Source organism: Eumetopias jubatus, unplaced genomic scaffold (assembly GCF_037043125.1).
Source record: "Eumetopias jubatus isolate StellerSeaLion01/CBP00866 unplaced genomic scaffold, mEumJub1_p1.0 scaffold_17, whole genome shotgun sequence".
Taxonomy (NCBI): domain Eukaryota; kingdom Metazoa; phylum Chordata; class Mammalia; order Carnivora; family Otariidae; genus Eumetopias; species Eumetopias jubatus.
This window is the reverse complement of record NW_028274823.1, coordinates 8,804,152-8,828,461: the sequence shown is the minus strand read 5'-3', so window position 1 is coordinate 8,828,461 and position 24,310 is coordinate 8,804,152. Positions and strand designations below refer to the sequence as shown.

Here is a 24,310-nt window from a genome sequence, read left to right as displayed (position 1 = left end):
ATGAACTCGTGGGACGCGGGCCTGGCGGGGCTGCTGGTGGGCACGATGGGCGTCTCGCTGCTGTCCAACGCGCTGGTGCTGCTGTGCCTCCTGCACAGCGCGGACATCCGCCGCCAGGCGCCGGCGCTCTTCACCCTCAACCTCACGTGCGGCAACCTGCTGTGCACCGTGCTCAACATGCCGCTCACGCTGGCCGGCGTCGTGGCGCAGCGGCAGCCCGCCGGGGACCGCCTGTGCCGCCTGGCCGCCTTCCTCGACACCTTCCTGGCCACCAACTCCATGCTCAGCATGGCCGCGCTCAGCATCGACCGCTGGGTGGCCGTGGTCTTCCCGCTGAGCTACCGCGCCAAGATGCGCCTCCGCGACGCCGCGCTCATGGTGGCCTACACGTGGCTGCACGCGCTCGCCTTCCCCGCCGCCGCGCTCGCCCTGTCCTGGCTCGGCTTCCACCAGCTGTACGCGTCGTGCACGCTGTGCAGCCGGCGGCCGGACGAGCGCCTGCGCTTCGCCGTCTTCACGGGCGCCTTCCACGCGCTCAGCTTCCTGCTGTCCTTCGTCGTGCTCTGCTGCACGTACCTCAAGGTGCTCAAGGTGGCTCGCTTCCACTGCAAGCGCATCGACGTGATCACCATGCAGACGCTCGTGCTGCTCGTCGACATCCACCCCAGGTGAGGGTGGGGGGGCCGGGGGCAGGGCTGTGGGAGGGGAGGCTCAGTTTGGGGAGGGCTCTTGGTGGGAGGAAGGGGGTTCTTGTGTCCCCCCACGCCCCAGCTTGTGGCCTCGAGCAGGCCCCTATGCCACGGAGCCTCCATTCCTGCTTCTGAAAACTCGGGTCGGGGGAGGGACAAGTGCTGCCGGTCTTGAGACGGGTGCTTAGAGCATCCACAAAGCAAACCACCAAAAACGTGGGTGAAACAGTATGTACGTTTTTTGAAGCCTCGGGGTAGAAAGCAGAGTCAGAACTCTGTTGGACTTCTCTGATACTTCTTTGATGTGTTTGTAGATTTCACTTTAAACAGCGCGCGAGAAGGCAGTGATCTCTGTTCACTGCTTGAGTCCTTTAAAGGGTTCTGATGAGGGCCCTGAGAGTGTGGCTTAGATGCTTGGGGAGCCCCTCGAGAGCTCTTGTGGGAACATGGTGCTTTTCTGGGTCTTTCCTTTCTCTGTGTGTGGCACTGCCTCTGTCTCCTGATCCTGTGTGTGTGAGACAGTCCTCGGGCTGCACCTTCCTCTGTGGATCCTTAAAGGAGCATCTGAAGGGCTCTTGAGGGAACTGGAGGGGGGCTTCTCCTGCTCTTCCCAAACGGCACTGCCCTGTGGCCCCCAGACTTGGAGGCCGGAGGCACTTGCAGGGGGAGTGTCACCCACGAGGTTCCTGGGAAAACCCCACCCACCCCACCTGCACCCTCACCGGGCCACTGTCTCAGAAAGGCAGGTCGGGGTGGGCATTTCAGGTGCAGCCACTCCCTAGGAACTCCTGCCATCCCCTGGAGCATTTCGGGGAAGGAAGGAGGAAACTCTTAGCTGAGGTGTCCTGAGCTCACCTTGGTTTTCCTTATGGCACTAGGAACCCAAGGAAGGAAACACCTGGTGGTGTCTCTGAGGACTCTGCCGTTTTAGATCTCATCACCCCAGGGAAGGGCAGCCTTCCCTTCTGTCGCCCAGGACCCTAAATCAGGGGGCTTTGGCTTCCAGATGGTGCAGAAAGCGAGCTAGACAGAGAACTCCTCAGGGGGGTGGCTGGGGGCAGTGAGGGAGTTGGGTCCTTACGGTGTGGATGCCCCTCCCCACCCAAGGAGAAGCAAGCTTGTGGCTGAGGTGGACAGACTGGACGTGCCAGTCTGAGCAAGCGTTCCTTCAGTGTGAGTTGTTTCTGCCCATGAGCAATAGAAAGAAGAGCCCTTAAACTTTACTGTGTCTGCGCACGCAAAGGCATGCACGCGTGTGTCCACTGTTTCGCCCCAGAATGGCCCCTCATTCCGTGCCGGGCCAAGGCTTCCAGCCACAGAGTGTTCCCCGCGGAATCATGCACAGTGTTTACATGTGAATGCCCAATAGCACAAAGACACCAGGGCCTATGAACCCACGTGTACACACGTGTGAGCCGCACGCACACAGTTGCACGTGTTCATGTGTAGACTGCACGTCTAACAGATGGGTCACCACATGTGCACGTCATAGGGGACATGCATTCACGCCGACTACAAAGACACGGCTGACTCACTGCCCGCATCTGTTGACGGTTCAGTGTCGCTTTCGGAAATACTCCGCAGCCGCAATTGCAGAACTGCTCCCCTTTGCCATCTCCCGGGGCGTGAGGACCTCACTTTAGAAGGTGCATCCCCAGGACTTGACTGGGGCTGTTTTAGAAGCTGAGGGAATGTTGTTGAACAACCGGGACCAGAACGATTCCTATCACGGGCCCTCCCACCATGAGTCTAGGCAGAGAAGGTGTTGAACCAGGAAAGGAATCCGTTCTTATTCAGACCAGTGCACGTCCCATCCCTGCTGCCATTCCACGTTCCAGAACAGGAGGGGCCGTGGCTTCTTTTTAGCCCATTTGGGATATAAGGCCATCTCCACTCTTGCAAACCCGTCACTGGCTCCAGGCCAGCATGCTCCCTCTGGTCCCCTCTGGGGGAACCTTGACCTCTTCGAAGCCCTGGGATGCTTTCAGGAACCCCGACTCCCAGTGCCATGGGGCCGTGCGGGGCCAAAGGATAGCGCTAGTCTGCACCAGGGTAGGGGAAGGGCTCCTGGGGCAGGGATGGCCCTCGGCCAGTTCAGACAGACCCCACCGGCCGAGGGCCGGCCTGAGGTTACGGCGTAGCAAGCAGATGTGACGGCACTGTCCCTTCAGTGAACCCCACCTGCCTTCTGCACAGAGTCAGGTCCCCAGAGCGAGAGGGTGGGTGATGGGCACACACAGGAGGGCACCAGCTTCCTCGCAGCTGATCCACAGCCTTCTTTCCTGGCAGCTCTAAACTCTTCCTCTCCGTAAAGGAGAAACTGCAGAGCTAGCTCGGTCTGACGGAGAAGGCTGCCCCTTGAGCCTCCAAGCCCTAGGCACGAAAGCTCCAGAAAGATCAGCCAAGCCTCCCGGGCTGGTTTGGTGTTGACAGCCAGGGGCACCTGGGGATCAGCAGAAGCCAGGCTTCCTTATCTGGACAGCCAGGGCGGGAGGTGGAGTCATTGCTCGCTGGAAGTTTTCCTTAACAGCCACCACACTAACGGCCTCCTGAGACTTAATTAGGAGGGACCCGTTTTTGAGTTCCCTGAGGCCCAGGGTGACGTTTGTCAGAAAGCTCCCTGCTGGGGCCTGCTCTTCCCACAGAGTGTTTAACCCCGTGAGTGGCAGACTGGACTCCTTGGTTTCAATAACGCCAAAAGACCCTCTGGTTTAAATTAAATCTGTCCTGAGAGACGTTCCCCACTCCTGTCTTCCTGTGGTGGTTTTTCAAGTTGCGACATTCGTAAAGCAATTAAGAATTCCTAATATTTATTACCCACCTGGTCCTCTGATTGCTCCATTTGCTTGGTTCTGTTCTCCCAAACCACAGCTCCGGACGAGGGATGGTGGGTCCTCTCCCTGGTGCTGAGAGTTGTGGGCTTTCACCTGACGTGGGACAAAGGTGGGGTGCCGGGGCACCGACGTGACATCCCTGGTCCCCCAGTCCAGCTGAGGGCCGCCACTCATCGGGATGGGTCAGGGACTTCTCCACGGGATGGTGAAGCACATTCATCCTTGTGATCAGGGTCTAGGGAGGGTTGGCTAAAGGGTCCACCCTGGAGGGCATCCGAGCTGTGGCATAGGAAATGGAAGGGCCCATGGAGATAACCTCACTGTGCCCTTGATTTTACAGGTGAGGAAATTGGGAGACCCAGGGAAGAAGGGCAAAGGCACTTGCCTAATTTAACAGGTCTAGGATGTGTTTCAAGCCAAAACTTGTGCCTGGTTCTGCCCTTAAGATTTATAGATGGGACAAAAGTGCAAATAGAGGCTCATAAATCATCTATATAAATATTTAGAAGTTCTAAATTAAGCTTACAAACTGTTAAATGAAATATGTTCTATCCTCCTACCTTGACAAGTATACATTTATAACACTTTGCAAGGCTGGGTTCAAATTTAGAATTCTCAGGCTCCTTGGAGTTCAGCCTCGTCCATGGTGGGGAAAGCTGAGCTGGCTCCAAGCACACAGCCCCTGCCTCTCCTCCCCACCCCTGGCTCTACCCAGTACCACGAGGAGCCTCCACTACTCAGGCCCCAAGCGAGCACACCTGTGGCATTGTCCACCCTCTGGAGGATGGGCCTGGGGACGGTGCCTGCTCATGTTCTGGAAGTAGGATCGGGGCATTTGGGCAGGGAATTCCGGGTTCCGGGTCCTTGGAGCTTGATCTAGAATGGATGATGTGGGCTCTGGGTGGGCACATGAAGTCTTCATTTCGTGGGGAGGGGCGTAGTCCGCCTCACCATCCAGGACCCAGGATAAGGTCCCCTCTTGTGAGATCTGAGGACATGACTTTCCACACCAGCATCCTGACCCCAAACTCAAGGTCAGCTCCACTATTGGTCAGCCTGTTCCTTTGCCTTTTGTTTTGTTCTCTTTAAAAGCCAGAAAACAAATCTGGATTGCCCTGGGGGTACTTGGAGCATGCGCTCAGGACCAACTGCCGTCATCTGGAGACCACTGAGGGCCCAGACCATCGTGCTGGGCATGGTGGTGTCTGGGACCGGAAGATTTGGGCTGTGATTGCCTCATTTATTCACTTCAGATATTCCTGGCCTTCTCTGTTCATTCTGCCATTTATTGATGCCTACTGGGGAACATCTCTTTGGCCCCATATGTTACGATGCCAGAAAGCCCATCTCTTTGTCACAAGGAAGCTGTGTCCTATGTCAGCTCTTGGAAAGCCCTACGCTGGTGCCCTTGCTTGTACTTGGGGAGGATGTTGCTGGCCAGGGGAATTTGGGGCCCCTTACCCTCTGCACTGCAGAGTCAGCCTACAAGTCTGAGGACTCCAGCTGCCCAGAACTATCTGGAGAATGCATTCATGTGGCTAGACGCAGCTTGCTTATTTCTCTGTGATCCTATGGAGGGCAGTGGGATCTGGGGGAAACACCCCAGATCCTGGAGTCAGGAGTCCTGGTTCTGTCCTAAACTCATTGTGGGACCCTTGGCATGGCGTAAGCCCAGCTGGCCCTCTGTGTCCTTATCTGCAAATAAATAAAATAACAGCTCACAGGGCTACAAGATGTCAAGGAGCTCAGTTTTGCAAAGCTGTGGTGGAGGAAAAAATGAGAGCAAGTGCAGAGTGATTTTATTCTGTTGTTCTGGGCGCAGGCAAGCTGCTCTCATCCTGTGCTTCACAATAATGATAAGCAAGAGGGTTGCACGGCTGCCCTGCCCTCCTTCTGCTGCCATCCCCCTGGCCTTACCTGGAAATGGGGGGGGGAGGAGGGGCTCTGGGCAGGGAAGATGGATCCGTCCTCTTGCAGGAGTTCGGGGAAGCAGCCGTGTGGTTCCTGACCAGGAGCGCCATACCGGGAGTCAGTAACTGGGTGCTAGCTCTGCTAGCATCTCACTCTCTCGGGGAGGGGGGCAAGTTCCTCTCTTCTCTGAGCCTCATTTTCTCCATCTGTGAGCTGAGTTAGGTGGATGAGGGGGTTTCCCATACTAGACATGACTGTGTGACTGTAGGGTCTAGCCAGTCTGTCTCAGAGCAGAGACATGCCTAGGCCCATGTGGATGCTAACCCAGACACGGCATCCACCTCAGACACCTGCGGCATGCCAAGGGCCATTAAGACAGTATCCACTGGGTTCCTGGAGGCCAGAGAGGGTCACAGAGCCAGCATGAGAGTCAGGAGTCAGCTCAGACCTCCTTCCTCTGGCATGGCCCCTGGTTGCCGCTCTTTCTGTCTTTCTGTCTGTCTGTCTCTCATACATGCACAGGGCAGAAAGAAGACTTTTATAGTGGGAGGGAGCCCTGTGGTTTTGGAGCTCAAGATAGTGCTGGGACATGGTAATCATTCAGTAAACATGTTGAATAGATAATAATCATGGTTAGCGTTTATTGAGTGCTTACTGAGTCAGACGCTGTCCTAGGTACTTTTTGGATGTTAATCTCAATAAGACCCTAGGAGATAGGTACTCTTAGAACTGTCATTTTAGAGATGAGGAGGCTGATGAACAGAGAAGTTGTGTAACTTGCCTAAAGCCACACAGCAATTAAGTGGCAAAGCCTGGATTTGAACCCAGACGTCAGGCTCTGGGGCCACACGCTTACTACCACACTATTAACAAGAAAGGCCTCCAGGTTAGTGGCAGCTTTCGTGGTCTTGCTTTGTCCAATTGGCTCAAGATTTTTAAGGCTCACTTAAAAAAAAAAATCGGTTTCAGAACAGGTTTCTACCATCATCTCTTTTGAGGAGGTCACTTAAAAAAAATGATTGAGACTTAATTTTCTAAGAGATTTTTTAAGGGCTCATCCCTTCATACCACATAGACGGATTAGGTGTTTTCTGTCTGTCAGATGTTGAGCTTTGAACTGCAGGCACCCACAGAAGTAACTTGTCTGTAAGTGCCCGCCATGCAATGCTTCCTGCTGTACAAAGCTTTGCAAGAACAGAGAGAATTATTCCCCACAGATTTTGACCGTGTACAGTAGGGACGCTGATCATTCCAGTCTATACAATGTCTATTTTATTCCTTTCGGGTCACTGAAATATGTCTGTTTTTCTTCCCAAAGACCTCCGAAGCTTTTACCAATATCTGCTTTTAAGTATTCCTCATGTCTTTAAGGAAGGACTATCTGGCACAGCCAGGAGAGGGGAGACAACTGGGTCCTCAGCCCCTCAGCAGGGAGTTCAGTCCGTCCTGGGGGTGCCGGAGGAAGCTCCTCACTCCTCAAGAGCTTGCTAGCTGATGAGTCATTTCTGTGCCTGATAAATGGTAGCTCTAGTTATAGCTATTATGAAATTCCCCTTGGGTAAACGAGGAACCAGATTCAGAGAGGTTTAGTGACTTCCCCAAGGCCACACAGCAATGAGGGCAGAGCTGGGACTAGGGCATCTCACTCAGAGCTCCTTCATTCATTGGGGTTATTCTGAAGCATCTGAGAAATGGACAACATTGTCACGGTCACAGACGGGAGGAGGGCCCAGCCCCAGTGCCACCGTCAGTTTCTCTGGGGTACCCTTGATGTGGTGCTCATTTTTTAGGAGATACCTAGAATGCCCTATGCCTCTCAGGGGCTGAGTGTACCATGATGGCTCAGGTCCCAAATCTCCAACAATTCTCAAGTCCATTACATGAACATTTGGGGGGATATATTTCAATATTAAAACAAAAGGGCCTGTGTTATGGAGAATATACCAAACGCACATGCCCTAGGGTGCCCATCGTCCTGGTTTGCCAAGTACTGACGGGGCTCTCTGAGGATGCAGGACTTTGGGTTTTAAAACCAGGACCATCTCGGGCAGACCAAGATGAATTGGTTACCTCATGGCATCCAGACCTCCTGGGTGGGGACTTGTGCCTTCTCTCCATGCCCACCCATATCGTGCACACGTTACGAGAGCCAGAGGACATCGGTAGAAGACTCTGCAGAGACCCAAGTATAAATGGGGAGCCAGGAGATTAAGACTGACTCTCGCTGGGTGACCTCAGACGAAGTCCCCCAGTCCTCCTCCCCCACTGGCTGTATTCTTCAGATTTTCTGGATAAGATGATACCCTGGTGCCTCCCAAGGGGTTGGTGAAGACCCCCCCACTAGTTGGGAGACGACACCCAAGCCTCCAAAGTCAGATGGCCTGGGTTCAGATCCTGTTATCACCTGGGGCAACAGACTGCCCTGGATTGCTCTGGGTGGAGGCGGGTTTTCCATTTTAAAACTGGGCCAGTCCCATGCAAAGCATCCAGGATATGAGACTTTCTGTGCTAAAACCAGGACAGTCCCGATTACCCAGGACAAGTTGGTCATCCTATCACCACTACTCACCAGCTGTGTGATCTTGAGCAAGTTACTTAACCCCTCTGTGCCTCATCTGCTTATTTGAAAAAAAAACAAAGATTATAGTTGTATCTGTTGTCAGTGTACAGAGACATTGTGAGCATCAATAAACTAACGCACACGACGCTCCGTCAAAGTGTCTGAGATGGGACGGGTTAAAGCCTCAAGAAATGTGGTTTTTTATTAATATTAGTTATTATAAATTAATTACTAGTGTGATTTAATGGTTAATACTTTTTCAGCCAGTGTGAAACCTGTTTGTATAAAACCAAACTCCCGTTCCCAACTCTACATTCCAAGGCAAGGGGAAGCAGTCCTGCAAGAATTTCAGGGGCCCGTTTTAATTCACTGTTAAAACAGTAGTCCTTGTGGAAGGAGGGGGAGGTCGCCCCCCTGGCATTCTTGCTGCTTGTGAACCTGGCTCATGCACATTCCCTCCGCCCCTTGCTTTCCTCGAACAGACTGGCCTAATTCTGGAGCTGGGGCTCTATAGCAAGGGCCTATATTATCGGCCAGATTATCTCCACATCCTGGGCAGCTCTGTCTGCAGTCTTCCTCCTTGTGCGTTTTTGGAATAATGTGATTTATTTTAAAAATACACAGTAGATGGCGTGCCTGGGTGGCTCAGTCGGTTAAGCATCTGCTTTCGGCTCAGGTCATGATCTCAGGGTCCTGGGATCGAGCCCTGCATCGGGCTCCCTGCTCAGTGGGGAGTCTGCTTCTCCCTCTCCCTCTGACCGCCCCCCCCCGGCCTGCTCATGCTCGCTCTCTGTCTCTCAAATGGTTAAAATCTTAAAAATAAATAAATAAATAGTAGAAACACCTGCCCACATGGAATCCCGTGAAATGGAGCATGTGAGACCTTACAGCTGGACTGGCCCTTCGGGCTCTCTGATGGTGGTAACGGAAAGCTCACTGGTGCTCATGAATTACCCTGTGCCTACAGGAAATAGGTTGCACAAACCACCTCTCTCAGTTGGCATGAGATGTCAGTTCTCGGAAGTCCCTGGAGCTGGTGGAGTCAGGACCGGGCTGTGGTTAGAAGCATAGGCAGCAAGCTCCTGATTCCATCCTCTAAGCTGTGTCCCTGATTTCCCAGAGACTAAACGTTCTATTAGCTTCACTGAGCTTGGTCCCTGAAGGAACCAAGTGACTTCTCCCTGTGACCCCCTAAGGCAGTGTCTATAGCTGCAGGCAGGGCTGAGGCTTTGGGATGGAAGATCCAGGACTGAAGGCGTGGAGGAAAGGAAGAGTCCAGGTCAGCCCAGGTAGAAAGGACCAGCTTTGAGAAACAGCCAAGGCTTCAAATCCTGTCTCCATTTACCAGCTGGGCAAACCAGTTGGCTTCACTGAGCTCATGCTATTCACTGTAAAACAGGGCAGGTGAAACCCACATGGCAGGTCGAGCACACCCAGCAAGATGAATATCAGTAAAGACAAGAATTGGAGATACTACTCAGAGAATGTAGACTCTGGCACTGGCATACAGCAGGTGATCAGTGAATTTCATGAGTAGTAACAATGAGAATTTATGTTTACTTGCCCTTGGGCACTGTGTTAATTGCTTTATGTGCTTTACGCATTGAATGCATTCCGTGCATCTGTGTGCTTTTTGCATTTAATTTTCCAAAGAGCCCTTGGTGGCATTTTATTATATTACTATGCACATTTCACAGATGATGACCCTGAGGCTTAGCGATGTCACGCACGTGTCCTAGGTCATGCACGTGTCCAAGGTCTCACACGCCTATGGCCGGGACTTGACCTCAGGTCTCTCTGGCTCCTCCCCGAGCCCCTGCACTCAACGCCCTGCCTGTGTTCATTAATAGCAAGTCATCCTCCCCTCTCTCATGCGCAGTGTGCGGGAACGCTGCCTGGAGGAGCAGAGAAGGAGGCGGCAGCGCGCCACCAGGAAGATCAGCACCTTCATAGGGACCTTCCTCATATGCTTCGCGCCCTACGTGATCACCAGGTGAGCCTCACCGGCCGGACTGGGCCTTTGAAGGGCAAAGCAGGGCCCACGTGACCTGGAGCAGTCACCGGCCTCTCTCTCGGACACATGTTTCCAGAGCGGGTGTTGGGGTGTGACAGTGAACTTGACAGGTTTGGTGAGAAGGAGGGCGCATGCAGCCTTCAGAACCAGAAGGGATGGGAAAGACTCTCCCCTTGATTCCCAAATCACATCGTCTAACCGTGTAGCCCCAAGAGCCCCAAAAGGAAAGGAAAGTGGAGAATGGACAGAGGAAACACCTTGCCCTGGTTGGGTTCCCACTGCCCACTGAGCACGGTGTGGCCCTGCTCCCTGGGCGTCCTCTGCCTGGACACCCTGGTCAACAGCAGGCACCACGTGCCATTGGCCCAGGGAGCAGGGAGCTCGCCCCGTGCCCAGCCAGGTAGGCTTGCCTGCCCCGCCGCTCTGGGCACCTCCCGCTCGTTAGCGCAGGCGTTGTGAGCTGGCCACCTTCGCTCCCATCCTCCACCGCCTGTGCTCCGAGGTGCAGCTTGCTGACCGCGGGGCCGTGCGTTCCAAAACCCAACCCGCTCTAGCTGCAGGATTTCTCTCTTGTGCTTTAGCCAGGCAAAAAAGCATCATCCCATCAGTTTTGCACACTGGAGGGGAAAAAGAAACCACAACTCTGTATCCGGAATGGCTTCACTGTTTAGGAAGTTGACGATAAAAAGGGACTTTGATGTTTGATTAGGAAGTGGGTGTTGAGCCTGGGAAGTAGGATCTGTGCAGGGTGTGTGTGTGTGTGTGTGTGTGTGTGTGTGTGTGAGAGAGAGAGAGAGAGAGAGAGAGAGATTGAATGAGGACACAGCCCAGCATCCCAGCATCCCGTGGTGTCCTCAGCTGGCAGGCGGAAGGGACCCCCTGCCCAGCTCTCTCCCAGGGTGGGCTTGCATGCTCTGGGGAGGCGGAGCCCACTGTAAGGTCTCCCTGTACCTCCCGTGCGTCCTTCTCCTGAGCTGACATCTGGTTCCCTGTAGTGCCATCCGCTTTCTTTGGCCCAGGAGAACATCTGTCCCCTCCTCCTAGGGGCCCTACTCCCCCACGGCAGCCCCCATCTTTTCTTCTCTTGGAGCGTCTTCCCCTATCTCTTCACAGCCGCCTTCTCTGGGGGAATTCTCGCTTTGCATGTAGGACCTGGGACGGTCTGCAGGGCTCTGGGTAGGTCTGACTTGGGCAGAGCAAGAGCCGATAGTTCTTCCTTCTAGAACCGTTGACTAGACCTCCCCTCCCCACTACTGACATTTTGTGTGGGATCCCCTTTCGGGTGGGGCCGCTCATATTGGAGGCCGTTAGCAGCACTGTGTCTTCTACCCAACGACTCGCCACTACCCCGCTCCTGCTCCCCAGTGTTCACAACTAGAAATGTCATCAGACACTGCCCTGGGGATCAGCATCACCCCTGGGTGAGAACCCTTGGTCTAGATGCGCCACATCCCGCCGGGATTCCGGAGCTTGCATAGATCAGGTTTTCCAAGGTCCACGAAACCCAGGCAGAGACAAGTGGGTTTCTGTTGCTGTCTAAGGGCGGGGCCACGGGGCGGTGACCAGCATAGGCTCTGGAACGTGCCCACTTGGGTTCAAACCACAGCTGCACTTCTTCCTGCTGTGTGACCCTGGGCCAGTGATACCACCTCTCTGAGCCTCCGGCCTCCCATCGAAGTGAGCAGTGCCTGCCACTTAGGGTTGTTTTGAGGATTGAAGCCTTTGAGCATGGGGAGCGTGGATAGCACAGGCCTGGCATGGATGACATCTGTGGTTGGCCCTCCCTCCCTTGTACTTGTGATGGGCTGGCGCGTGCAATGAGGGGATTAATCCAACGAGGAAAGAGGCAATGGCAGGGGAGGGCAGGCAGACGGCTCTCCTCTTAGATCCCACCGGAGAGGGGACCTGTGGGCTGACGACGGGAACTTGAACCCTCAGAGGAGACTAGGTAATGTGGCTCCAGCTTTAAACTATTGGATTTTTCTCTGGCTTAATCTCATTTCCCAACAAAATTTTCCTTTTTTTCTGATTATAGCCTGGTTCATCTAATGGTGCCCAGAAAATAACATTTCAGTAAAATTGATAGTAGATTCACAATGCAATATGTTCCCTCCAAATGGATTTGATGCACTTGGGGTTTTTAAAAATATTCACAGAACTGTTCCTCTTTTATGGGGATGAATGGCAACTTACTAAGGAGAAAAAGCTATGCCCAGAAAACCTCATACATACAAAATACAGCTCTGGGGAAGCCACCCCCAGGCCCACTCACTGCCACCACCGTCCTGGCTCCTATCTTGACTCTTTTTTGGGGGGGGGTAAATTTTAACTTTACTTTTTTATTGAAGTATAATTAACAAACAGTGTGGTATTAGTTTCAGGGGTATAATACAGTGATCCAACAATTCTGTGCATTACTCTGTGCTCATCTGACAAGTGCACTCTTGATGCCCTCTCTTTCACCCAGCCCCTGCCCACCGCTCCCCTCTGGCGACCACCTCTCTGTTCTCTGTATTTAAGAGTCTGTTTTTTTGTCTGTTTTTTCTCTTTGTTTCTTCTTTTTTGTTTCTTAAATTCTACATATGAGTGAAATCACATAGTATCTGTCTTTCTCTGACTTGTTTCACTTAGCGTTATACTCCCCAGCTCTCCATCCATGTTGTTGCAAATGGCAAGATTCCATTCTTTTTATGGCTGAGTAATATTCCACTATATATATATAATATATATCTTACATCTTTATCCATTCATCATCAGTCAGTGGACATTTGGGTTCCTCCCATATCTTGGCTTTTATAAATAATGCTGCTATAAACAGGTATTCATATATCTTTCCGAATTAGTGTTTTCATTTTCTTTGGGATGTATCTCCAGTAGTGCAATTACTGGATCATATGGTAATTCTATTTTTAATCTTTTGCGGAACCTCCATACTGTTTTCCGCAGTGGCTGCACCAAGTCGCATCCCCACCAGCAGTGCACGAAGGCCCCCTTTTTCTCCATATCATCGCCAGCACTTGTTATTTCCTGTGGTTTTGATTCTAGCCATTCTGACAGGTGTGAGGTGCTATCTCATTGTGGTTTTGATTTGTATTTCCCTGACGATGAGTGATGTTGAGCGTCTTCTCATGTGCCTGTTGCCCGTCTGTCTGTCTTCTTTGGAAAAATGCCTATTCAGGTCCTCTGCCCATCTTTTAATTGGATTCTTTGTTCTTTTTGTGTTGAATTGTGTAAGTTCTTTATACATTTTGAAGATGAACCCCTTTTCGGATATGTCATTTACAAATATCTTCTACCATTCCGTAGGTTGCCTTGTCACTTTGTTGATGGTTTCCTTTGCTGTGCAGAAGCTTTTTATTTTGGTGTAGTTCCAATAGTTTAATTTTGCTTTTGTTTCCCTTGCCTGAGGAGACAGATCTAGAAAAGTGTTTTTACGGCTGATGTCAGAGAAATTACTGCCTGTATTTTCTTTTAGAAGTTTTATGGCTTCAGGTCTGACATTTAGGTCTGTAATCCATTTTGAGTTTATTTTTGTGGGCGGCGTAAGAAAGTGGTCCAGTTTCATTCTTCTGCATGTGGCCATCCAGTTTCCCCAACACCATTTATCGAAGAGACTCTTTCCCCCACCGCCACCAGTCCACCCTGCTCCTGTCCTGGCTTTCTTATGTGAACAAAGGAACCGTCCTAAGCAAACCTCATAAAATATGCAAACATTCCCTCATTTCATTCCAGCACACGTTTCTCCAGCACCTTCTCTGTGCAGAGCATCAAAAAGACCCTGCAGAGGAGGCATAGGTTGGTGAGGTCCTTCAGGAGACCTCCTCTGCGGAGACACTGACCCTGTAGATACGGCCCTCGCACCCAGACAGAACACTATGTGACGTCATCCGATACGTACAGCGTCCAATATTTCTGAGGCAAGAACGAGCTCGCCTGGCTGGAGCTTCCTGGACCAACCTTGTGAAGTGGGCGTGGCTATGCTGGAGGGACGATCCAAGCAGAAGGGACAGCCTGAGCCAGATTTAGAGCCCTGCAGGGGTTCACCAGTCATGGGTTCCTTTAGAGCACTTGAACACGGCCTGTCTGAATTGAGACGCACTGTAGGTATAAAATGCACACTGGGTTTCCATGGCTTAGCATGACCAAATATATATATACTTTTTATATTGATTCCATGGGGAATGGTGATATCTTGGATTAAATAAACTATACGATTAAAATTAATTGCACCTGCATCTTTGCACACCTGTGGCTTGCCTTGTCCCCTATTGGACAGCACTCGTCTGTAGTCAGAGAGGCCTAGGCCAGGAGTTGTGCTGAAGCCCTTCCTCCCAGCTTCGTCTTCCCCTTGACTTCTAGATGCTCATATCACGTGACCTTCACTTCCCTGGAGCCCCCGTTCCTGCTGCGCTCCAAGAGTGCTCAGGACTCTCTGCCTCCCTTCCTTCCCTATCCAGTGTCCTGCCCAATATCAGAGTTTATTGAGGAGCATCCATGGCGCAACAAAGTCACTGCCTCCCTCCACCACCTCAGGGGCACCGAGGCAGGGGCTCCTGGACGGCCTGAATGGGGGGACATCAGGCCCCAACTAGGGTGGCAGGGAGCGATGTTTGTGGCTGGCACATAAACACAGAGTTAGCTCCCATAAAATTATACCCGTCTTGGAACCACCTGCTCCATCTACACCCCTCCTATGACTGAGGGGAGAAGAGATTCTGATGGGTGCGTCGTGTTTATGGTCACGGGAGGCCCCAGGCACACCCCAGGGAGGTGGGCGTGTGCCCGCGTGCTCGTTACATGTGGGGAGTTCTGTGGGCTCCAGGTGTGTGCTGGGTGTGGCCCAGGTCACATCAGAACCACAGTTCCATGGCCAGGGTGTCCACGCTGCCAAACAGGGTGGGGTGGGGCAGGATTTGCTCTCATATTCACCCCCAGAGAACCTGCCCCAAACTCTCCCTTCTTGCTGAAAGTCCAGGCCAGGAACCACACACTGAGTACAGGGAGTCCATCAGATAACCCTGTCTATTGTCACCAACACTGGAATGCAGGTTGCTTCAGGTGGTGACAGATTCTCCTGCTCTTTTCAACCTGGTTTCCAAGTGTACACTCGACCTCCCACCTCAGTAGAAGCTGAAGAGAGACCCTGCTCCCGAAGCGTAGTTCAGGATTCAACTTCTTGCAGGAAGTGATTCCTTGTGGAGAGCCTAGAGCCGTGGGTGTTGGAAGCGGAAGGTCCCCTCATGGGCATCTCATACAGGGAGCGCAAGCTGGTTGCACCTTGGGGGCCAGTAGGAACCCACAGCCTGTGCCCAGCTGAACACGTGCTGAGAGGCAGTGTGAAGCCAGGCCGGGAGTGGGTGGGAAGGGCAGTGAATGAGTGCCTCCCCTGCCTGAGGAGAGGGGCACCGGCTGTGTGGTTTTCAGTTCCTAATCAGCTGCTGTGGGTTGCCAACTTGGCTTCACATTAGCGTTACCTGGAGAGCTTAAACCCCCAGACCTCACACTGGACCGGTTAAATTAGCATCCCCAGGTGTGGTGCCTGGCATTGGTGGTTTTAAAACCTCCCAGGGGATTCTAATCCTGAGTGGTGTTGAGAACCACAGCTCCAGTTCTCACACACACACACACACACACACACACACACACACACACACACACACACACACTCACACACTCACACTCACACACACACTTCACTGATGAGGAAACAAGCCTGGGTTGTAGGGGGCTGTTGCATTGCCTAGAGTCTCGCACTGAGTCCGTGCTGCATCTGGGCCTCCAACCTCAATGGGCTGTCTACCAGCTCTTCATACTCTCAGAACTCTCCAGTGGGTCTTCGCAGACTCCACCCCTCCCCTGCTTTCTCACTCACGTCTGTGGCTGTGGCATGGTAGTATCTGGCATGCAAAGATTGCTCCCTGACTCCCTTCCCCAGAGCCCTCTTGCCCACGGGGGTAGGTCACCTTGTCAAATGACCATGTTGTATCGGGATTCTCCAGAGAAACAGACAAGTAAGACAAACACATAGGTCGATAGATCGACAGAGCGGTCGATAGTAGAGAGAGTGTGAGAAGGCCCCCAATCTGCCCTCTGTAAGCTGGAAACTCTGGAAAGCTGGCGTGTGACTCCGTTTGAATCTGAAGGCCCAGCCACCTGGGAGAGCTGATGGTATAAGTCGTGGCCCAAGGGCCAGAGAAGGTGAGACGAGATGTCCCAGCTCAATCACTGAGGCAAGAAAGAAAGGGGCAAATTCCTCTTTCCTCTGACTCCGGCTCTATTCAAGTCCTCAGCAGGTTGGCTGAGGCCCATCCAGTTGGGGAGGGCAATCTGCCTTATTGAGCGCATTGATTCGACTGCTAAGTACATTTGGAAACGGAATGTTTAATCTAGGCACCCGTGGCCAGTCAAGCTGACACGTGACATTAACCATCACATAGGTCCTCCGGGACTCAGGCAGCCGGCTGACCCTCAGCAAGCCTTGTGGAGTGCCACCCTGCCCTGAGACAGGCAGAAACCCTGGGAAGAGGGCAGGGGTGAGCCCTGGAGAGTTTGAGAGCTCAGGATGAAGGAGGTCACCTCCTTGGTCACGCAACACAGGCTCTCCTGGGGGCGGTAGGCATCTGTGTCTCTCCAACCTGCCAGGTGCTTGGTTGATGATGGTTCAAGTGAATTGAGCTCAGCGGCAGTCTGGGGTCTAAAGAAGCAACCAGAATATGAGGTGGGTGTGGACCGTGCCAGGAGTCAGGTCCCTGAGGTGTGTAGGGCTCCTGGCTTCACGAGGGTTAACAAGCACCGGGAGGCAGCATGTCGGGCAGAGGTGGGCCCGTGGGAGCTAGGAGTTACGTTCTGGCACCAGGTTAGCTGGACCTGACATGCTGTGCCTTCCAGGCACTTTCATGTTATCCTCCTGGACCCTACAGTGCTCCTGAGGGGTGGGCTGGGCAAGCCGTGGGAGCTGCACTCTGCAGACGGGGGACCTGAGGCACAGAGAGGGAAGGAACTGCAAAGGTCATTGGGCTCACAAGGCACAGGGAGCAGGGCGGCCTGAGGCCAGCCTTGGGTAGCCACGGAGCGGCACCGGGGACTCTCCAGATGCAGCACCGACTCATTGTTCTCTACCTCGCTCCCTGCATGGACATGACAGTCAAAACCACCGAGGCAGCAACTGCCAGACCCTGTGGAATTCAGAGAGGAAAAAGGTCAAGACCCAGAACCAGCTCTGGCTCCGAAACGAATCCTGTTGAGCCCCACCTCTGTGCCTGGACCTGCGCCACCCTCCATGCTTACATCCCATCCTCATTTCGAGATGAGGATACTGAGGCTCAGACAGGTGCTAGCCTCACCCGATCCAGTCATTGACTCAGCCGTGGTCCCAGCTCAGGTCTGCCTGGAACCAAAGCCCGTGCGCGGAGTCCGCGCTGCACTGCTCTGCTTCTCCTCTGGGTACACGGGGACTCCCGCCTTCCTCCCAGAAGGAAGTAGGAAGGCACTCTGTGCCGTGACCCACTCAGAACCAGAAAGATGCAGTTTGGGGGATGACCGGGAGCCAGCTGTCCAGGTGTCGCTTAAACCCATCATTGAGCTGCCAGCTGGGAAGCTCATCTTTGCCCCCCCTCTGCAGTGACTGTCTATCCACGTGGCCTGTTTTGCTGCTTGCACCCATTCCAGCCTTATAAATGGGGATGCGTGCAAGAGGGTGGGTCCGCGTCGGGACCACAGTGGTGAACGCTGGGAGCTGGCAGAACTGGAACACTGGAGAAGAGAAGGGGCTTCTGCGGTGAGCTCTGCCACCTTTTTGAGTCGATCAGGAAGATCTGGCTGGCTCAGAGGGGGTCCCCAACTATTCCCATCTGTCTGATAATTTTCTTAGGTGGGGGAAAGCATCATGCCTGGGTCAAGAACCATTCAGGTCTTCAGATAGGTTCTCAAGCTCCCCTTCTTGGAGAACACGAAGTCTTGATAACTGCACCTGTCACCTCTCATTGGACACCTGTAATGCACCGAGGGATTACCAGTACACACCTGATTGCACCTAGTACAGCTCTCCTGCAAGGTAAGTATTAGAATCCTTGTCTTACCAAGGGTCAGAGGTAAGATGAGTTACCTCAAGTCACAGGAGTAATAACTGGCAGAATTATGGGTTAAAGGTCAGTATCAAACCTGTTGGCAATAATTTAGCCTCGCAGCCATGCTGCATCTCCAAAGCCTAGGGACCAGGCAACTGGAAATATAGAGATGCCCAACTACAAGGTGGATGTCCATCCAACTTCCTATGCCCGAGCATCTCGGTATGAACCCTGACATAGCCCCAGACTCTTATGGGTAAAGGCAGGTAGAAGTGGTGGGTTTGCATGGGGCCACCTCTGACCACCTGGCTGATAGCAGCTTCGGTAGACCGGGAGTAGGGCCCAGAGGCGATCAGCTCTGGCAGCTGGACCTATCAGTAGACTTGGTTGGCACAGTGCGGACCGTGCAGCAAATAAATACCTTTCAGAAAGTTCCACTGACTGTCCCAACCAAAGAGCCACTTAAACCTGCACCTTGGGGCATGGCAGATGACCGTGGAAAACATCTGGAAATCTCCACCTTCGCTCTTACGGGGAGTCACTACCTTCTATTACTCATACCGGCTCCCATGTCCTTGAAGCCCTGATGGGTCACATCTGACTTTATCCAAGTGTTTGAGCAGGGTCTGAAGGTCCGCAACAGATTCTCATCCAAAAGCTCTAATTAATTTTCTCTGAATTAAAATTCACATGTCTAGAAGCATTCCTAAGGCTATTATCTCTGCAGTGACATATGCTTCCGAATAATTACGGTTGTCCCAAATCACCAGAGTGCGGCTTTGAAGCATTAGTGGATCTGACAGCACCATTGTTGTGGCTTTTCAAAGTCATGGAATTATGTAGATGGCAGAGCGGTTTAATATGCAGGTGGTTGTCCAGTGTTAGTATTCTTTTAATAAAATGCCTTCCATTCTAATGTCTCATGAAAATGTAAAATGTCAGCTTATTACTTACAGTTCTTCAAATACACAAGTTCTCCAGGAGTCTTGGGAAGACATCAGGCTGGCTTCCCAAAGAATGTTCTGTGGCCCACGTTGCCTTTGGTGCACAGCGTGTGTGTGTGTGTGTGTGTGTGTGTGTGTGTATGTACAGGCATGCGTGTGCACGGCAGCGTGGGGAGGAGAGATGAAGGAGGTACTGAAGGTGTACAGAGAGGGCGCTAATTTACCGCTTTACATGCAAGAGTTGAAGGTAAAGGTCTTTGTACCCTGGAACCGGGTCAAGGAGCTGGGAGGGGCATCCTGGCGCCAGGCAGGCACGTGGTCACTGGTGCCCACAGCCCAGGCTTCCAATCCTGGGTTTTCCAGGCTGTGTGGCCTTGGCACATCACCGTGCTGTGGTTCCTCCTCTGTACAGCAGGGGGGCCTCTATCAGGGGCTTGAGAGAATGTTTGTGAAGTGGCTGTCAAAGCCTTGAGCCCCAGGGGACCCAGAAGGGGAGCTGAGCCTACTGTTGTTGATCTTACTGGTCCTGGCCTCAGCCCAGAATTTAGTTTCCTTGGAGATTCTCATTGTCGAGCAGAATGGAGACACGGGTCTCTCTGGAGGCTCAGAAAATGTCTTGGAGTTCTGGCAAAGGTACCCCCATCCTCCCTGCGGGGACCAGGACTGCCAGGCTGCCGGGTAGGGATGAGACATAGGGGTGAAGGGTGCGGGGTCAGGGGCTCCCGGGCCTCATCCGCCCTCTGTGGTGCCAGCCAGCACAGGGACCAGCCAGTGACCTGGATCCGAGGGCTTCCTGCTGAGAGAGAGGAGCATGGCTCCCTGGAAGAATCCCCCTAACAAATACAGGGCAGAGGGGTGCGGAGTTGGAGCCAGGCACCTAGGACTGGCGGAGTGAGGTGCGGGGCGGGGGTCTGCAGGGACCTGCTGTGCGTCACCCGGAGTCAGAAGAATATCCATCTCTGGGCTCTGCTTCCGACGTGTGAACAGGCCCCAGTCCAGCGGCATCTCACACCTCCCCCCCATCCTGGCAGTGCTCGGAGACCCCCGGGGTACTCGCTGCGCACCCCTGAACCACGTGCTGCAGAAGCACCTGGAATGCTGGAAAAGCGGGCTCCTGGATCTCCTTCCCTCTCCCCAGTCTGCCCTGCGGACCCAGAGCGTGGGCTCTCACCCTAGGGGCTTTGAGTGGGGAGCTGTGTGAGGGCGTCAGGGGCAGGAAGCATAAACGTCTTCCCCTGAATAGAGCCTGCTGGCAGAGGTTTCCCTGGTATCCCAGGCAGTAAATACACGGAGAGTCACTTTGGTGCTTGATGGAAGGTCAGGGAAGGGGGGCAGCAAGCTCTGCTTCCTGGAAGTCAAAGAAGAGGCAGTGCCCAATGCTTCTGCAAACCCTGAGCTCTACCTCGCTGCACACAGGGCTCTAGGAACGGGACGGGGACTTGGTGCCGTTTTGTGTTGTTATAGCCACAGACAACCGGCCCTGCCTAACGTCCCCCCCGCGTCCCCAGAGGCTTCCTCACTGGGTGTGTATTAGTTTCCCAGAGCTGTCAGAACAAGCTGCCACTAACTGAGTGGCTTCAACAATAGAAGCGTATTGTCTCAGTTCCGGAGGCTCGAAGTCCAAGATCAAGGTGCTGGCAAGGTCGGCTCCTCCTGAGGCCAGGGATGAGGGAGAATTTGTTTCAGCACCCTCCCATGGCTTCTGGGGTCTGCTGTCAGTCTTTGGTGCTCCTTGGCTTGTAGGAGCATCCCCCAGTCTGCTTGTAGGAGCATCCCCCAGTCTCTCTGCCTTACATCTCTGCATGGCCTTCTCTCTGTGCCTCTGTGGCCAAATTACCCCTTTTATAGGGACATCGGTCATGTTGGATTAGGGGCCCACCCAACTCCAGGCTGACCCCGTCCTTACTGATTATGTTTGCAACAGCCCCACTTCCAAATAAGGTCACATTCTGAGGTCCTGGGGGTTAGGACTTCAACATAGGAATTTCGGGGAGACAGTTCAACCCACGGCAGGTGATATAACAAAGGGTTATAACATAATGTACCACATTATGAATTCCTAAGCCCAATAATCCCTAAACTCGGGGCTCTTGGGTCAGAGCCATCCGGGGCAGGAGAAGGGAGTTCAGTCATCCACCAAGTGCTTTTCCCTTTCCCTAAAGAGAGAAGAGACCCAGCAAGGCAGGAACGTGTAGCATGCAGTGACCTTGCCCACACGGAGAATAAGACTGATCAGAACAATAATGTCCCTTTCCTGGAGGGGAGGGCACTCGGAGGGGCTGAGCAGAGCTAGACCTGATGTAAGATGGGCTGGAGGTCATCTGGAGGGGGCCACATGGTATCCCTGCCCAGATCTAGAATGAGAAAGAAGCAGTCGTGGCAATGTGGAAATCCCGGCCCCCGTGAAAAAATGGGGACCTGGAACTGGGAGAGCTAGGTGGACGCAAAGCCAGTCACAGCAGGTGCACAGGGTGGGGCAGGGGTCCATGTGCTCAGAGGTGCAGGAAGTGGGTCTGCCCGCCACCACCTCTAAGCACGGAAGGGGATGGCGAGGAGGCAGCCCGGCCCTGCAGCTCCACCAGAGCAGCAGCCAGGCTGTGCGGATCCAGAGCATCTCTTTGCCTAGAGGCCCTGATGAAGGGCACACGCTGGCTTTTCAGAGCAGGAGTCACTGTGTGGACTGTGGCCAGGGGCAAGTGATAAAGTCCCGGGCAGGTGGAACCGTGGAGAAGGGGTTCTGGGGCTGGGGGAGATGTAGAACTCCTCTTGTCCCATCTGCGGTGGAGGATCTGAGTCCCAGCACTCGGGCTGCAGTTGGTGGAACCAGGTTTCCAAGTAGGAGCCTCTGGCTCCCTGAGCCTGGATTTCCTGGTCTGTGAAATGGGAATAATTCCCGCTCTACAGGATCATTGTAAGAGAAGAGACTGCGCACATCAAGTTCTTTGCCCAAAGGAGACACGCAACTAACTGGGCATTATTATTACCTGACCTGGCAGAGAATTGAGACTTCACATAAAATCTCTGAGAGGCAAACGAAATAAATTTTATCTCTTAATTATCTAGCAGTGAAATTTTACATTGTCTCAAATCATTTTATTCTGCGAAATCTACAGAACCTGCAAATAATCATGTTGATCTTGCCGGGTGGTTTAATGATATTTGGCTCTTTTAATAAGTCCTCTCGGGAGAGCCAAGAACACTAAGACTGAATTTAGCGACATGCAGGAGAGCCGACATTTTGGAAAAGCCATGTGGCATCACATAGCAACAATGTGTTGGCATTCAGCTATTTCATTGTTATTATTAGGTGTGAATTCTAAATTCAGGGTTTTTGTCCCCTTAAAGTCATCACTTCCCAAAATAGGTTTCTTAAAAGTGCAGCTTTCCCAAATGCTAACAGCTCCATTTCCCCATTCGGGCTGATGAGGGCATGAGCAGAAACCAGGCCACATTCTCCCCCAAGGTCAGAGAGCAAGGGTAGCCAGTGGTTCTGGAAACAGGAAGCCAAACAGGGGGGCTTCAGAATGGGTTCATTAAGGGTCTGTTCCAAAAAGGGGGACGCCTGGGCGGCTCAGTCGGTTAAGTGTCTGCCTTCGGCTCAGGTCATGATCCTGGGGTCCTGGGATCGAGCCCCGCTCAGCGGAGAGCCTGCTTCTCCCTCTGCCTGCCGTTCCCCTTGCTTGTGCTCTCTCTCTCTCTCTCTCTCTCTCTCTGGCAAATAAGTAAATAAAATCTTTTTTAGAAGGGGGGGTGGCATGGCAATGGAGGCTTGAACCCTACCAGCTTTCTCTTCCTTCCCTTCCTGAGCTTGTCCTCACAGCCCTCAGCCCAAAGAAAGCCAAGGAAAAAACTCCGGTTGGCGGCACAGAGTGACGGCCCAGGCTCAGTCTGTTTTGCAGCCTCACCCGGGTGGCCCACCGCACTGAGAACGCCGCTGCCTGCCATCGTGCAGACAGCCCGGGCCCCGGGGGAAGACAGGTGCCGGATCCCAGTTAGAGCGCAGGAGCCCGACCTTCCTCTCTCACTCCCTGCAGTGTGACGCTGGGTGACCCCTTCTCCTATCTGGGCCTCAGGTTCCTCATCTGGCAGTGGGCAGGGAGAGGGTAACTTGGGATTTCCAAGCTGTGGCCTTTTTGACCTTATGTCCATGCTGGATAAGGTCCAAATATGGCCACCGGTGCTGGACACACCTGAGAAAGAGTAAGTGGCGTGATTTGGGGGGAATTCCATTTACACAGAGGAAGGCTTTCACTTCCTCACAGCCTGGCGTTACCGCCATTGAGTGGAGTTTTTCGATGGACACCGGGGGACTTTCAGAAAAATGCCCCTCTGAGACACGGGCTGTATCTCCCATGTATCATGAGGTCACTTGAGGGTCCCCTGACTGCTGCCGTGGCCAAGGGCCACCAGAATCGCAACCCTGGGAAGAGGCCTTTGTCACCTGTGGATTCTTCCTGATGCGGGATATACTTTGAGCTTTGCAAAATGGTTGCAAAATTATTCTCAGCCCTCCCTCCCAGGCAACCTTCTTAAAAGGGTGGCGCTGGATTTGAAGCAAAGAATCAGTCTCTTCTAGTTGTAGAGATAATCTTATTCAACCGCCTCCTTTTTCATATAAAACCGACAGGCCGAAGGAAGGGAAATGACTTGCCCAGGGTCACATAGCAGGACAGGAGCAGAGTTGGAGTCCCTGGCCAGGACACAATTAGCCACTAGCCTGTTTCTTAGGTAAGCCTGGGTTCCAGAGTCAGACAGACCTGGGTTCAAATCCTGCCTTTGTAGTTTGCTGGCCACGTGACCTTAGGCGAATTACTCAACCTCCTTGGACATGTATGGCCTCACACACAAAATGGAGGTAGTCCCATCTCCCGGGGTTCCCCGAAGTCACACGTGTAAAGTGCATGGTTACTGCAGGAGCTGAAATGAACTAAGGGCCTGGTGGATGTCCACCGTCCATCCCTGTTACTGCTGTAAGTTGTAGTCCGGGAGGCAGTCCCAGAGAAGCTGAGGCTTGGCCAGGAGGCTGTGCTCTCGGTAACAGGCTCCCCGTGTCTCCGCAGGCTGGTGGAGCTGTCCTCCTCGGTGCCCATTGGCTCCCACTGGGGGGTGCTGTCCAAGTGCTTGGCCTACAGCAAGGCCGCGTCTGACCCCTTCGTGTACTCCTTACTGCGACACCAGTACCGCAAAAGCTGCAAAGAGATTCTGAACAGGATCCTCCACAGGCGCTCCCTCCACTCCTCGGGCCTCACGGGCGACTCCCACAGCCAGAACATTCTGCCGGTCTCTGAGTGA

At 53.2% G+C, this 24,310-nt stretch overlaps 1 protein-coding gene across 1 annotated transcript; it reads left to right on the top strand.

The window, feature by feature from the left end:
- Positions 1-24,310, top strand: GPR26 (G protein-coupled receptor 26). Its single transcript, XM_028119881.2, has 3 exons — positions 1-668; positions 9,874-9,987; positions 24,079-24,310. Exons 1-3 carry the CDS (start codon positions 1-3, stop codon positions 24,308-24,310), a joined length of 1,014 nt encoding a protein of 337 aa, XP_027975682.1.